The sequence below is a fragment of the Barbus barbus genome (genome assembly GCF_936440315.1).
Source record: "Barbus barbus genome assembly, chromosome: 33".
Taxonomy (NCBI): Eukaryota; Metazoa; Chordata; class Actinopteri; order Cypriniformes; family Cyprinidae; genus Barbus; species Barbus barbus.
In genome coordinates this window covers 28,178,279-28,194,482 of record NC_136761.1, presented here as the reverse complement: position 1 = coordinate 28,194,482, position 16,204 = coordinate 28,178,279, and the positions used below count along the sequence as shown (strand labels likewise).

Genomic DNA, 16,204 nt, shown 5'->3' with positions numbered 1-16,204 from the left:
ATAATAAATAAATAAACAACAAATAAATAACTACATTAAAATAAATAAGTAAATAAATAAACATGAAAATAAATAAATTTAAAAATTAGATTCAAATAAACAATAACTAAATAAATAAACATACTAAACCAACAAACAAACAGATTAAAATAATAACTATATAAATGTGTAACTAAAAATAAAAAATATTAATAATTAAATAAAAATGAGAATAAAGTACAAATAAATTACTAATTAATTAATTAGTAAATAAAAACAAATAAAAATGAGATTCAAATAAATAATAAAAAATTTGATTAAATAATAAAGAAAATGTAAACTTAATATTGTTACTGAATATGTAAACTTTAACTTAATATTTTCCAAATAAACTTTTTATATTTATTAATTATCATTTATTACATTGTTTTTTTACAGTACAAACTGGGTCTTATACAAGAATAAATGTATTTTTAATTTTAGGATGGGGTCTCTCGTAAGAGGATGATTATATATTGGGGCCCGTGTGTTAAATATTAAGAATCTGTATTTTAGCGGTTATGTAATTTCATATGCGCCAGTACTGGAGTAATTACGCGTTGGCTCGGCTGCTGCTGGGTTGTTTGTGTCATGGTGAGCTGGATCATGTCCGCCGGGTTCTGCCGGGTCTCCTCGGTGCTCCGCCGGTTCTCCTCGGTGCTCGGTCCGCGCAGGGTTGTCTCCGCCGGCTCGGCTCGCCTCTGCTCCGGCTGTCAGGAGCGGCTCTGCTCGCCTCCGCTGGCCGGGGATGTGGATCGGTTCGGAGGCGTGACTGTGCGAGACTTTCCGCCGGACATCAGCGAGGACGAGTTCACCGAGCTGCTGCGGGGTACAGGACCATAATCATCAACAAACATTGGCATGAAATACATATTAATAACGTCATGCATAAGTACAGTGCCATGTCTGTAAATGACACTGCGTGTTATATATGCGTGCATTTGCGTCTGTGTTATGTAGTCAAGCGCTCAGCTGGTTTTCCACAGGTCATATTACAGAGATGCACATAGATTTTTCAGTTTTTACCTTTTTTTTTTTTTGCATACAGATTACATTGTCATTCAATTGAGTTAAAATTAAATCTAATTGAAGTAGCCTGTATTTAAATTAAATATAATATAAATGTTTATATATATATATATATATATATATATATGTATATATATATATATATATATATGTGTACAATATTTATTTGATCAAAAATACAGTAAAAATTTTAAATATTATTACCATATAAAACAGCATATTAGAATGATTTCTGAAGATCATGTGACACTGAAGACTGGAGTAATGATGCTGAAAATTCAGCTTTGATCTCAGGAATAAATTACAGTTTAACAGATATTCACATAGAAAACAGCTGTTTGAAATAGTAATATTTCACAATTTCTAATGCATTTTTATCAAATAAATGCAAACTTTTGTTCATTTTTGACACATTTAATGCATTATTGATGAATAAAAGTAATTTCTTGAGACTGATCCTAAACTTTTGACTTAGAGCATATAATACAGTAAATAGTATATTGACGTGTGTGTGTTAGTGTCTCTCCGTTGCTGGCGGTCAGATGGACGGGTCGCTGTGTGGCTGCGTGTTCCCATCGCTCTCAGCAGACTCTCTGCGGCGGCGGCGCATCTCGGCTTTGGCTTCCATCACGCCCAGAGAGACGAGGCCGTTCTCAGTCTTTGGCTCGGACCGGGAGAGGACAGACTGCCTGCGTTCGCCACACATCAAGTAGGAGTCGCTGGTAAGAGCAGAACGAGTATCTCACTGGTAAAGTATTGGAAGAGTGTTGGGAATATTCGTATGATGGTGGATATACACTGAACAAAATTATAAACGCAACACTTTTGTTTTTCCCCCATTTTTCATGAGCTGAACTCAAAGATCTAAGACTTTTTCTATGTACACAAAAGGCCTATTTCTCTCAAATATTGTTCACAAATCTGTCTAAATCTGTGTTAGTGAGCACTTCTCCTTTGCCGAGATAATTCATCCACCTCACAGGTGTGGCATATCAAGATACTGATTAGACAGCATGATAATTGCACAGGTGTGCCTTAGGCTGGCCACAATAAAAGGCCACTCTAAAATGTGCAGTTTTATCACAGCACAATGCCACAGATGTCACAAGTTTTGAGGGAGCGTGCAATTGGCATGCTGACTGCAGGAATGTCCACCAGAGCTGTTGCCCGTGAATTGAATGTTCATTTCTCTGCCATAAGCCGTCTCCAAAGGCGTTTCAGAGAATATGGCAGTACATCCAACCGGCCTCACAACCTCAGACCACGTGTAACCACACCAGTCTAGGACCTCCACATCCAGCATCTTCACCTCCAAGATCGTCTGAGACCAGCCACCCGGACAGCTGCTGCAACAATCGGTTTGCATAACCAAAGAATTTCAGCACAAACTGTCAGAAACCATCTCAGGGAAGCTCATCTGCATGCTCGTCGTCCTCATCGGGGTCTCGACCTGACTGCAGTTCGTCATCGTAACCGACTTCAGTGGGCAAATGCTCACATTCGATGGCATCTGGCACTTTGGAGAGGTGTTCTCTTCACGGATGAATCCCGGTTTTCACTGTACAGGGCAGATGGCAGACAGCGTGTATGGCGTTGTGTGGGTGAGCGGTTTGCTGATGTCAACGTTATGGTGGCGGTGGGGTTATGGTATGGGCAGGTGTATGTTATGGACAACGAACACAGGTGCATTTTATTGATGGCATTTTGAATGCACAGGGATACCGTGACGAGATCCTGAGGCCCATTGTTGTGCCATTCATCCACGACCATCACCTCATGTTGCAGCATGATAATGCACGGCCCCATGTTGCAAGGATCTGTACACAATTCCTGGAAGCTGAAAACATCCCAGTTCTTGCATGGCCAGCATACTCACCGGACATGTCACCCATTGAGCATGTTTGGGATGCTCTGGATCGGCGTATACGACAGTGTGTTCCAGTTCCTGCCAATATCCAGCAACTTCGCACAGCCATTGAAGAGGAGTGGACCAACATTCCACAGGCCACAATCAACAACCTGATCAACTCTATGTGAAGGAGATGTGTTGCACTGCGTGAGGCAAATGGTGGTCACACCAGATAGAGACTGGTTTTCGGACCCCCCCCCCAATACAGTAAAACTGCACATTTTATAGTGGCCTTTTATTGTGGCCAGCCTAAGGCACACCTGTGCAATAATCATGCTGTCTAATCAGCATCTTGATATGCCCCACCTGTGAGGTGGATGGATTATCTCTGCAAAGGAGAAGTGCTCACTAAAACAGATTTAGACAGATTTGTGAACAATATTTGAAAGAAATAGGCCTTTTGTGTACATAGAAAAAGTCTGGAAGAGTAGAATATGGGCTAAGGAGTATGGCATGGATAAGAAGGTCTTCTAGTATCCATTAAACTCTTTCCTAAAGCATCTTCATGCATCATTCCCTCCTCCCCAAACTGACTAAATAATATAAAGATCATGCAAAGACCATGTTCCATGAAGATATTTTGTAAATTTGACCCTGGAGCACAAAAGCAGTCATAAGCAGCACAGGTATATTTGTAGCAATAGCCAGCAATACATTGTATGGGTCAAAATGATCAATTTTTATTTTATGCCAAAAATCATTAGGATATTAAGTAAAGATCATGCTCCATGAAGATAATTTGTAAATTCCATACCGTAAATATAGCAAAACTTAATTTTTGATTAGTAATATGCATTGCTAAGAACTTCATTTGGACAACTTTAAAGGCGATTTTCTCAATATTTAGATTTTTTTGCACCCTCAAAAACTTGACCCTTATGAATGGTTTTGTGCTCCATGGTCACATGTATGACTCTTTCACCAGCAGGCGGCACCGCTCCTCCGGGCTGCGGACACAGACATGTCCAAACATGCCCAGAAAGCCGGCCAGGCAATGGCATGAGCTCAGTCTGGCAGCCGCTGCTTTGTATTTGATTAAAGCCGAATGCTGTGAAGGTGAAATCCCACATTTGGAATATTTTAGCAGTGAATAATCGACCGCATTTCCTTTCTGAACGACTTCCAAACCAACAGCCTCTGTGTGTTTTTATTTAGACCCTAATTGTTAAACATTTATGGGACAATTTCAGAGCAGCAATAACAGTCTCACAAAGTTATTTGTTGAGTATCATATTTGATCCATCTAGATTTTATGGCTCATATAGACTGTAAGTGAGAAAATAAAAAAACAGCTCAGTTTTATTTTGATGCTTGTAATCTAAATCAATGAGATCTTTATAACAGTGCAGCAGATTGGCATAAAATGATCTAAAGATCAGCAGTTGCTCTGTATCTCTAATAATATATCTTAGTAAGATGATATGTAAATGATCCAAACATATAATGCAATGCAATGCTGATTGAGAGATGAAGAAATAAACTCTCCTCAGAAGATGTGAGATGTTTTGGAGGCTTGTGAAGATCATTCCTCCGCTGAGGAACAGTGAAAGTAAAGCTTCTGGAAACAAACGCTCCTCAAATGATCCTGATGATCAGATTTGATTTTTCTAAAAAATGATTGATGGAGAATCAAGTAAAGCTGAGCTGCTTCATTCCAGAAAGTGTTCATGGGGAAGTCGTGACCTAATGGTTAGAGAGTCGGACTCGTAATCCAAAGGTTGCGGGTTCGAGTCTCGGGCCGGCAGGGATTGTAGGTGGGGGGAGTGAATGTCCAGCGCTCTCTCCACCCTCAATACCACGACTGAGGTGCCCTTAAGCAAGGCACCGAACCCTGGCGCTGCAGCATAAATGGCTGCCCACTGCTCCGGGTGTCTGTTCACGGTGTGTGTGTGTGTTCAATGCTGTGTGTGTGTGTGTGTGTTCAATGCTGTGTGTGTGCACGTTGGATGGGTTAAATGCAGAGCACGAGTATGGGTCACCATACTTGGCAGTATGTCACTTCACCTGGAAATGTGACTGCCGATATTCTGACGCTTACTTAAGAAAAATCAGTTAAGATTTGACAGAAGAAGCAGCAGCTGATGCATTATGAAGCTGGAAGTTTGTACAATTACACTAAAAGAGCCTTTACTGGACTAAACTATCAATCAGACAACAGAGGACATGAGGACATTGAGTGAGAAACAGCAAAGATTGGTCATGTTGATCGTTTAGAGGAAATTTGTGTATCAAATACTGTTTATAGGGTTAAAACTTGTTAATCCACACTTCATTAAGTATTGAATCACTCTTTGTTCATAATCTAGTGTAAAATTTATAAAATTCATCCTAGAATCAGCTTCTGAGACAGGTCTTGGAATATCCTTGTGAATAACAGGATCAGACTTAATCTCCTCAGGGGCTGAAGCTGACAATGGACGGGGCTCTGGGGCTGCAGCCGGCACTGGAACAGACTCAGGGGATGGAGCCGACACACTGGAGCGGAGTCAGAGGATGGAGACAACACTGGAACGAACGGGGGATCAGGAGCCCTCACTGGGCTGAACTGGGGATCAGAAGCCCATCCCGGGCCAAATGAGGAACCAGGAGCCCTCCCTGGGCTCAACTCGGGACCAGGAGCCCCCCTGGGCTGAACTGGGGATCAGAAGCCCATCCCAGGCCAAATGAGGAAGCAGGAGCCCTCCCTGGGCTCAACTCAGGACCAGGAGGCCCCCTGGGCTGAACTGGGGATCAGGAGCCCGCCCTGGGCTAAATGAGGAATCAGGGGCCCTCCCTGGGCTTAACTCGGGATCAGGAGCCCTTCCTGGGCTAAACATGGAATCTTGGGAAGCGCTTTCGAGGAGTTGGCACTGGAGCATACTCAGGGGCTAGAGCCGACACTGGGACTGCTCTCTCTGGAGCTGGAGTGGGCTCTGTGCTTGCTCTCTCTGGAGCGGGCTCGGGAACAACCACCTCTATAGCAAACTCGGGAGCTGCTTTCACTGGAACGGATTCGGGAACCGCTCTCTCAGGAGCAGGTTCGAGGGCTGCCCTCTCTGGAGCGGGCTCTGGAACCGCACTACCTGGAGCGGATTTCGAAACAACCTCCTCCATAGCGGACTCGGGGAGCTCCTAGACTGGAGCTGACTCAGGGGGCTCCCCTTTGGGAATTTCATACTTGGTGGCCATAGTAAGGATGGCGAAAATCTCCCTTGTTGACTTGATTAGGTTGGCAAGAGATTCAGAGAAGGCCTCAGCAGCCGTGACAACAGGCTGCTTATGAACGGCTTCCATGGATGTGGCTGGGAGAACGGGGTGCTCGGAGATGGCCTCCGTGGCCATAACAGGCTGAATGTGAGCCACTGGAATGGCCTCCATGACCATGGTGTTAAGAGCAGGCCGCTCAGGAACAGCCTCTGGGGGCACAACAGGAACGGCCGGAAACTCTGAGATGGTCTCCTCGACCATAATGGGCTGAATGAGAGCTGCCGGAATGGCCTTCGTGGCCAACACAGTGAGAGTGGGCGGTTCAGGAATGGCCTCTGTGGACACATCTTGACTAACAGGAACATCTGTTCACTTCACGTGACTAGCAGGAATGGCATCCGTGGATGCAACTGGGAAAACAGGCTGCTTGGAACTAGCCTCCGTGGCCGGAACAGGCAAAATTAAAACCTCTGCATCGGCCTCCGTGGCCATGACAGGAGAAGCAGCCAGCTTAGGAAGAGCCTTTGTGGACATGACTGATAGGAACATTTTTAGACTTGACACGACTAGCAGGAACATTCTTAGTCTTGACAGGACTGGCGGGAACACATCTGTGGACAAGACAGGATTCAAAAACATGGCTTCAGTGGATCTAACAGGAAGGGCATTAGACTGCACAGCACGGGCCGTACTCTTCCTCTTCTGATGGATAGAAACTGCGTAGTGGACCACCTCTGTAGTATCTGTAGCTAACTCGGCCAACACAGGCAGAGAGGTAGTGATCTTGGTTGTCTCAGTGGAGACAGGAACTGGCCCAGCAGAATGTGGCAAGCCGGGAACAGACCTTATAAACTGAGGAACAACATTAGACTTGATTAATACTTGAAAAACAGGAGTGCACTCAGTTGACTCTGGGAAGACAGAGGTTGACTTGATAGACTCAGAGGTGTCTTCGTTGACTGAGTGATGACTGTGGTTGACAACTTGTTCCTGGATAACGATAGTGAAGGTGACTGATTCAGGGATGACAGAAGTTGACTCTGGCTTATAATTGACTGGATAGCTGCCAACTTGGCCATCTTGGAAATGACTGGGGCAGGGTTGACTGGCTCTGAAATGACTGGAATGGGTCTGACTGACTCTGGAGTGACTGGAGCAGGCTTAACTGGGTCAAGAACGACTGGATCAGGCTTGCCTGGCTCTGGGTTGACTGGAACGGGCTTAACTGGGTCAAGAATGACTGGAGCGGGCTTAGCTGGAATAGAAAGGTCAGCAGCGCTCTTGACTATCTCTGGGAAAGCTGAGGTTGATTCAACAGACTCTGAAATAACTGGGTCTGACTTGTATGTCTGGGAGATGACATCAGTTGACTTGACTGGCTCAGGGGAAACATGAGCGATCTCAGTAGATTCAGGGGTGACTGGGAAGGTGTCAGAGTCATAAATGAATGCAGCAGACTGGAGAGCCCTCTTCCTTCTTGCCCTTTGCTTCGGAGTAGGAGTCAGAAGAGAATCTTGGTCTTGACTTGACAAGGGAAGTGGAGTGGAGTGGTGGCTGCATGCTGGCCTAGGAGGTGGAGGCGGCATTCCCCACTGGATGCGATGACCAAGATACCTGGAGAAATCCCAGAAATTCAAAATCTTGAGGGTCTCCATCTCGCTCTTAGGCACAGGATAATTGAAGGTGGTATCATCTTAATCAAGCCCCCTTGGCATCGTCCGGAAAAACTGGGTAAATGCACCTATATGCCAGCCCTGTTGGCAAAGGTTAGTTAGACCTCGATGGCAAGCCAGTCTCCCCCGGGCATTAGCAGGTGACAGGATCTTGATACTCATTCTGCTGAGTCCAGTGATGGCCTGTTTGATCTGTCAGGGATCTGGAGGAAGGACTCAAATGCTTGAAAGGAACCTGACGTGTCGCCACTCCACACTCGTAATGTCACAGGCCCAGCTGAGGTCTAGCTGTGAGGCTGGTGAAGGGAGCTGACCAGGGACACAGCCTACAGGACAGGACTAGGGACTGACAAAAGACTTAATACTCAACAAACAATCAGGCAGGCAGGCAGGGTATATGCCATATAACGAGGAAAGGTGAGACGAGCTAGCAAACGCAGGGTAGAGAGCACAACATACAGGCAACACAAGTGGGAAAGGGAGAACAATATAAAGGAGAGGAGAACATGAGGAACAGGTGGAAATACTCAGCCAAACAAGGAGAGAACGAGGGATGGGTGACAACACTCAGACAAACGAGGACTCTACAAGGACTAAACAAGGGGGTGAGGTAACTGGTAACAAGTAGGCGGGACCGTCCGGAGGAGCACATGGCAGACAACAACAAAGACAGAGCCATATGCTCACACACAACACAAACAAGGAAACATTAAACAGTGACAAAACAGACAGGGCTGTCAGGGAGACCCCTCACACACACACAGATCAGATCTGATCATCATTCAATCTGTCTGGAATGACATGAAGAAACAGAACAAACTGAGACAGACTAAATGCAGAAGAACTGTGGCAACGTCTCCAAGATGCTTCAATAAAGCTCCCTGCAAAGGTCCTGAGAAACTCTGCTTAAGTGCACCGAGGGCAAAAGCTGCTTTAAACACAAAGGATGCTCACACCAAATGTTGATTTAATTTAGTTAATAGAAGTGCATTGATAAAGAAAATCTTATTTATGGCATTATTCTTGACAGCATCCTCATTTTACAGCATTTTTACACAAGTGCCTAAAACTTTTAACACTACTGTAACTTTGCAGGCAGTTTTCTTGAAGCGTCTTGGAGACACAGTTCTTCTGGATTTAGTCTCAGTTTGTTCTGTTTCTTCATGTCATTCCAGACAGACTGATGATGATCAGATCTCTGTGTGGAGCACAGAAATCTCACTGGATTATTACAATTAGTGGCAAAATGAATGTTTGGAAATGTAAACTGATATCTCCTACTGACACACTACAGCAAAAGATACAAATAACTGACTTAAAACCATTTTTAGCTGCTGAAAATACTAGTGTTCTAATTATTTTGACCACCACTGTATGTGTGGGTGTATATAGATAGATAGATAGGTAAATAACCTTTTGAATATTAGCTTTTATCATGGTTAAATGAAGTTAACAGCACCTCTGGTGTGTACCTGTGGTTTGAAGTGTGCGTGTGTGTGTGTGTGTGTGTGTGTGACTGACCGCACATCGAGGGGGAAGTTGAGTTCCGGAGTGGGTCATATAAAACCACATTCCTCTCTCTAACACACACACACACACCGTCCCACTGCACTACATTCCCTCTCAGTTATTCACGTCTGTTGTTTTTCTCCTTGATTCTGTGTAATCATGAATTATTGCGGTCTTGTTTGCAGGTGCTGTTGTGGATGAATCCAACGGAAAAGTCCTTGTTGTTCAGGACAGAAATAAGGTACAGAATCAATCTGACTTCCAACACTGGCGTCTCTCATGTGTCTGATAAAACGCTCTGTGCTGCTTAAAAACCCTAAATTATTTTAGTTTCATGTAAACAGTTTCATCCCTGTAATTTTGGGCGGCATGTAAACAAACATGCAGTCAAAGCCACACTGTTGTACCTGCGAACCTCGGTCCGCTGACCTTCCTCTGCTGCTAATGGACCTCTGCTGTAAACACAGTGCATTTCTATAAACGCACAATGCTAGAAACAAATCTGCATTTAGTGAAAAGTTTAAATTAAGACAGTAAATGTCATAATTATAATATACTAGGGCGTAATTATGCCATGAAAAATTAGAATTATGAGTGAGTGAGTGAATGAGTGAGTGAGTGAAGTGGCATACAGCCAAGTATAGTGACCCATACTCGGAATTCGTGCTCTGCATTTAACCCATCCAACGTGCAACACACACACACAGCAGTGAACACACACAGCAGTGAACACACACACACACAGCAGTGAACACACACACACACACACACACCGTGAACACACACACACAGCAGTGAACACACACACACAGCAGTGAACACACACACACAGCAGTGAACACACACACACCGTGAACACACATTATTTTTTTTGTCTTTTGAAAGCAGCATTCAAAATCCACTTGGCTCAAAAATCTGAGGGGGCACGGTTGAAATCGCGTTCTGGGAGTAGTGGTATTTCGGCTGGCCCCCCTCTGGTCCAGTGCCCGGTAGGCCCGTGCATTAATCCGTCCCTGTGTCAAACGATTAATCACATGCAAAATAAAAGTTTGTGTTCACATAATAAATGTATGTATACTATGTATAAATATTATGTATATATTAATAAAAACACATCTATATATTTAAGAAATATGAACGTGAATATATGAAGAGTTCATTTGCAAACTCATAACTCTGTTTTTAACAATTCTCAGAAATCATGTTTTTTCGTTGTGCTTTCCAATGAATCTCAATCAAACTGCAGTTTGGTTATTTTATATAGGTTAAAACATACTACAAAATACAACTAACTAGCACAAGAAAACACTAAAACATGATAACATAATAAAAAACATGATTTTTGACAATTTTAAAAAAGTTTTTGCAAATAAACTCGTCATATATTTATAATTATATATAATTTATATTTTCTATAAACATTTTTATTTATAAAAATAAAATTTTTCGTATATATATATGCATGCATAAGTGTGTATTTCTATATATATAATTATTATACACATTACACACACATTATGTGAACAAACTTTTTTGTATGCGATTAAATCACGAATAAATTAGAGCAGCGTGAACATTCTGCTAAACCTCTTGTTTTCAGTTTCATGGAAGAAAGAAAATACTACATGGTCAGACTTTTATAGTAAATGATGACAGATGTTCATTTTACAGAAGTTGCATCTAAATCCAGAGCCTCATTGAGGATTTCTGAGCTGAGACGGCGATTGAACGACTTTTTGAGTGATAATGAATTCTGTGTAACCTGGGTAAACGTCTGCCTCCAGCCCTCAAGAGCGTTTCCCAGTCAAATAAACAGCTGGGTTGAGCTCGGGGCAGCTCTGGAATGGAAACTCAAAGGATTGTTTTATCCACCCGCCAGCAGCTTTTATCTTGCGTCACGGCCCGCTTCAGTCGTCATTTACTGGTAAAATGGCCTGCGTGTTCAGGTTTAAAATATCTCTGGGAGTATCAGAGGTCGGACTGAAGCTCACTTTAGTCAAACTCGCCGAGTTATTTATCTTCATGGAGCAGATTGCATCTGGGAGCACCAAGTGTGTCAATCTTGTGGGGATGTTTCTCTAATGTTGAAATGATTAAAACCCCTGCTGAGCGGTTCATCTTTCACCAGTGGAAAAACAATGACACATCGCAATGTGCTCTTATGCAATAAGATGAACTCCCCGGCTCCGTCCCAAACCCTAACCCTTCACTGTCTACATAGACAGCATCCTGACTGAAACTGAACCTTATAAGTGACTGATCTGGGCAGCAGCTCATGTGAATCTCAATGCTCTTAAGTTACCAATTCAATACTCTTATAAGTAGAAAATGTCAATTTAAAGGAATATTACACCCCAAAAATGAAAATTTGATGAAAATGTACTCGCCCATCTGAGATCAGGATGAGTGTGTTTCTTCATCAGGTTTGTAGAAATGTGTCTCTGCATCAGTGTCTCAGCAATGGATGCTCTGCAGTGAATGGGTGCCGTCAGAATGAGAGTCCAAACAGCTGATAAAAACATCACAATAATCCACACCACTCCAGTCCATCAGTTAACATCTGGAGAAGACAAAAGATGAAACACATCCAGCATTAAGATGTTTTTAACTAAAATATGAGTCCATAATAACGCTTCCTCCAGTGAAAAAGTGTTCTGGTCTGAATCAGGAGAGAAATCTGCACAGATCAAGCAGCATTTACAAGCCAAAAACAGCTCTAAACAAATATGTGGCTGGATTTTGATGCGAGAGACAACAGGAGATGCACTTTTTGGACTCGTGTATTTTAGCCAGAAACAACTGTTTGAAGATAAAAATGACTTGATGGATTTATTCTCCAGATGTTACCTGATGGACTGAATGGTGTTTGTATCAGCTGTTTAGACTCTCATTCTGACGGCACCCATTCACTGCAGAAGGATTGCTATGTTTGCAGATGAGGGAGAATTGGATCCAAATGCAGTTAAAGTTTATCAAAACAACAAAATCATAAAACGCATAAATCTAGGAACTAAGATCGTCCAAAACCAATCCCAAGTAATGGGGAACAGCAAACCTAAGCGCACAAACAATGGATAAAACCTGACAAATAGTGAAAACACACGGTCTTAAATACACACAGCGTAATAAACTAACAAGAAACAGATGAAAACAATCATGAGTGAACAAGGGGAACATGAACGATGAAACAGGAACAGAGTACAAACTGCACTTTAACACTTCCTGTTTACTTTTACTTTTCTTGCTATATATATTTTTAAATCAAATCAGTTTATATGCAAGGTATTCATTTATAATGGTTAGAAAACTCTAAGTTATTTAAAGACATAAAATGTTTTCATTGTTGTTCAATTCACTGAATATGTTTTTCATTTTCAATGCAGCAAATACTTCATATTAATGATAGAATTCAAATACACTCTTCAGACATTATTGCCCACAAAAATACTCATTGATTTTTATTGATAGTACAGAAGATTCTCATGTCACAGACCTTTAAAGCTGTTACATTACATTGTATATATATTTTTCAGCTGACCAAAAACCACTCAAGTAAGAATCAAAGTTTCATTCATAACTAGCAGCATTTTCTATATTCTTTTAAAACTCAATATGGAAATACTGTGTACTGGACTTTAGTAGCCCACATCGCAAATCTAAAACCTATAAGACAACATCTTTATGAAAATACTTGATATTGTGTTGATAGATATAAATAATATTTAGATCATCTGTGAACGTGGAATAAAAACGATAAAGTAGCAGAAAGATAAAATGACTAATTTCCATAAAAATATATTTTTGTAAATGTAAATGTATGTATACAGCTAAAATAACATGCATGTGTTAAACGTGACTTTTCTTCCTTTTCAGACTAAGAATGCTTGGAAGTTTCCCGGTGGTCTGTCAGATCTCGGAGAAAACATCGGTAAGATTCAGATCCAGAATTGATGTTAAACTGAATCAAAAGAATCAATCACAACAGAACGTTCTTGTACACAAATTAAAAGCAGTAAAAGAAACTTTACCTGCTGCACAAGTGCATTCATAAGAACTTCATCTAATATTTGAGACCCTCAAGACATTCAGTTACTAAAATACCCTTCTTTACTACAAATAAAACTCTTTTCTGTCAACAAATGACTTGTATATAAACTAGATTATTTATCGATTACATCCTTGCATAGATCAAAGCTTTCTCTAAAAAATAAATGTTCTGTATAAAAGTTCAGTAAAAGACATTGTGTTCACAAGCGTACAATAAAAGATTTCATTCAGGTTTTATCCTACTCTGTTTCTCATGATATAAGATACAGTAAACAAAGTTCAAAACTGATTGTGTGAAAATATTTAAAGGAACAGTTCACCCAAAAAATTTAAATTAGAGAAAAATGTACTCAGGCCATCCGAGATGTAGATGAGTTTGTTTCTTCATCAGGTTTGTAGAAATGTGTCTCTGCAGTGAATGGGTGCCGTCAGAATGAGAGTCCAAACAGCTGATAAAAACATCACAATAATCCAATAAATCTGTTTTGTCTTGTAAACAGTGTTTGATCTGTGCAGATTTCTCTCCTGATTCAGACCAGAACACTTTTTCACTGGAGGAAGCGTTATTATGGATTATGGTCTTAATGCTGGATTAGTTTCATCTTTTGTCTTCTCCAGATGTTAACTGATGGACTGGAGTGGTGTGGATTATTGTGATGTTTGTATCAGCTGTTTGGACTCTCATTCTGACGGCACCCATTCACTGCAGAGCATCCATTGGTCAACACGTGATGCAATGCTAAATTTCTCCAAATCTGATGAAGAAACAAACTCATCTACATCATGAATGGCCTGAGGGTGAGCAGACTTTCAAGTAATTCTCATTTTTGGGTAATCTATTCTTTTAAAGTCTAATGTGAATTTAAATATGAATGTGAAGTTTAGACAGAGTTTATTTTGAATTATAAAACGTATAGTTCCGGTCCTTGATTCTGATTGGTTGAGCCGCGTTCGAAGCTGTTGTAAATTACTCTACAAAGTAACATACACCTTTGTTTATGTTTGTGTGTTGCTCGGCAACCACTTTGTTGTAACCACAAACGTTTCTGGGGAACTACATTCTTTGGCGGAATGTTTTATTAATAATATCATCACACTTTATTTGCTGTTTTATTTTGTGAAATCTTACTACGTATATGGAATAACCGTTTTATAAAAGCCCCGTGAAGCCGTGGTTTACAGTGAATTTTATAACAGCTAAGGGGTTTTAGGCGCTCTGCTTCACGTCATGCCTAGGGATGTAACGATTACCGGTTTGACAATAAATCATGATAAAATTCCCTGCGGTTAGTATTACCGATTCATATTTTAATTATCATTAAATTCGTATTCGACTACCGCGATTTGAACAACTCACGATAATAATCACGAAAATAAAGCAGTTTTAAGTAACAGTCTCAGCAGCAGAGTAGTTTAGTTTTGAGTGAAAATAGGCCGGAAAAGCTGGGAGGATTTAAAAGAGTGCTGAGGGAATTATACAAATGAATTAATTATATGAATGTACCTCTGAAGGTATCTGACTGTCTTCAGAAACGATTCGATGGCATTTTGTTTTCATCTTCGCTCCATGTAATACCTAAAGGAACTGTTCTTAATCGCAATACCGCTTTGTCCACGGAGTTTACGGGAAACAGCTGTACTTCTGCTGCTCCATAAGCGCCACCTAGTGTCAGAGAGTGGATTTACAGACACTTATATTTACATTCAGCTTCTGTCTGGCCAAAAACTAACCAAATTTGCATGCCCTGCTGTAAAGTTTGAGCAGTTGATGAAAATCAAGTTTATATGGATTCTACACATTTAAACAATTCAGATAAGCTATCTAGAATTATTTATGGAGCAGATAAAATACATATAATCATTTATTAATCAATTATCATTTAGACTTAACCCTTTTCTTTATTTGGCTGAAATGTGAGGTTTACCTTTATATGAAACTTTATTTGATCATTTACATTAGATATTTGAACATGTTATTAAACTGTTGTCATTTAAAATCCGAACATCATTGGTAATGTTGTTGTTTTAGTGATTATGCAAACAAAAAGTCATTTTATTTGTTGTTTGTTGATTTTTAAATATAAAGTTTGAAGTGATTTATGTGTCAGTACTTTTCAAACATCTCCAGCACATTTTAACAATACCGTGATAATACTGTGATCATTTTTGTCACTGTAATCGTGATGAGAAGATGTCATACCGTTACATCCCTAGTCATGCCTAACAATGCCTCTTAGCTGTTATAAATTCACCGTAAACCACGGCTTCATTATTGCTTGATTTCTCTATTCTAACTGGCTGCTCTATTTCAGGCGAGACGGCCGTCCGGGAGGTTTTTGAAGAAACCGGCGTCCGATCTCAGTTCTGCTCGCTCCTCAGTATCCGTCAGCAGCACAATCATCCAGGAGCGTTTGGGATGTCCGACATGTACCTGATCTGCAGACTCAGCCCGCTCTCCTTCCACATCGACTTCTGCACTCAAGAGTGTCTGCGCTGCGAATGGCTGGATCTGACCGAACTCGCCAAGACCAGCGAGACCACGCCGATCACGAGCCGCGTCGCTAAACTCCTGCTGTACGGACTGGAACACGGTTTCCAGAGCATCGACCTGACGGTGGAGCAGATGCCGGCCGTATATTCTGGCCTTTTCTATCAGCTCTACCACAGACGACTGCCAGAGACGCCATAGAGCAGTACAAATATCTCAACATTATTTAATCAAGATACATTTACTGGAAAAGCACAATGACTTAAAAGAACACTCCACTTTTTTTGGAAATAGGCTCATTTTCCAACTCCCCAAGAGATAAACAGTTGAGTTTTACCCTTTTTG

At 41.2% G+C, this 16,204-nt stretch overlaps 1 protein-coding gene across 2 annotated transcripts; it reads left to right on the top strand.

Moving 5' to 3' along the window:
* Window positions 1-612: 612 nt before the first annotated feature.
* Window positions 613-16,165, top strand: LOC306853066 (nucleoside diphosphate-linked moiety X motif 6-like). Of its 2 annotated transcripts, none has more exons than XM_079390240.1 (5): window positions 613-847; window positions 1,590-1,769; window positions 9,510-9,565; window positions 13,198-13,252; window positions 15,684-16,165. In XM_079390240.1, exons 1-5 carry the CDS (start codon window positions 625-627, stop codon window positions 16,058-16,060), a joined length of 891 nt encoding a protein of 296 aa, XP_079246366.1. In that variant the 5' UTR covers window positions 613-624; the 3' UTR covers window positions 16,061-16,165. The 2 variants fall into 2 exon arrangements, with proteins under 2 accessions (XP_079246366.1, XP_079246365.1); XM_079390239.1 differs by having other exon boundaries at window positions 1,566-1,769.
* The last annotated feature ends 39 nt before the right edge of the window (window positions 16,166-16,204 follow it).

Excerpts from the sequence above, each read along its gene's own strand:
- LOC306853066 (XM_079390239.1), top strand. The coding sequence starts at position 625 with ATGTCCGCCGGGTTCTGCCGGGTCTCCTCGGTGCTCCGCCGGTTCTCC. Across the intron at positions 1,770-9,509 it reads ACATCAAGTAGGAGTCGCTG|GTGCTGTTGTGGATGAATCC; the intron begins GTAAGAGCAGAA and ends TCTTGTTTGCAG. Across the intron at positions 9,566-13,197 it reads TTGTTCAGGACAGAAATAAG|ACTAAGAATGCTTGGAAGTT; the intron begins GTACAGAATCAA and ends CTTCCTTTTCAG.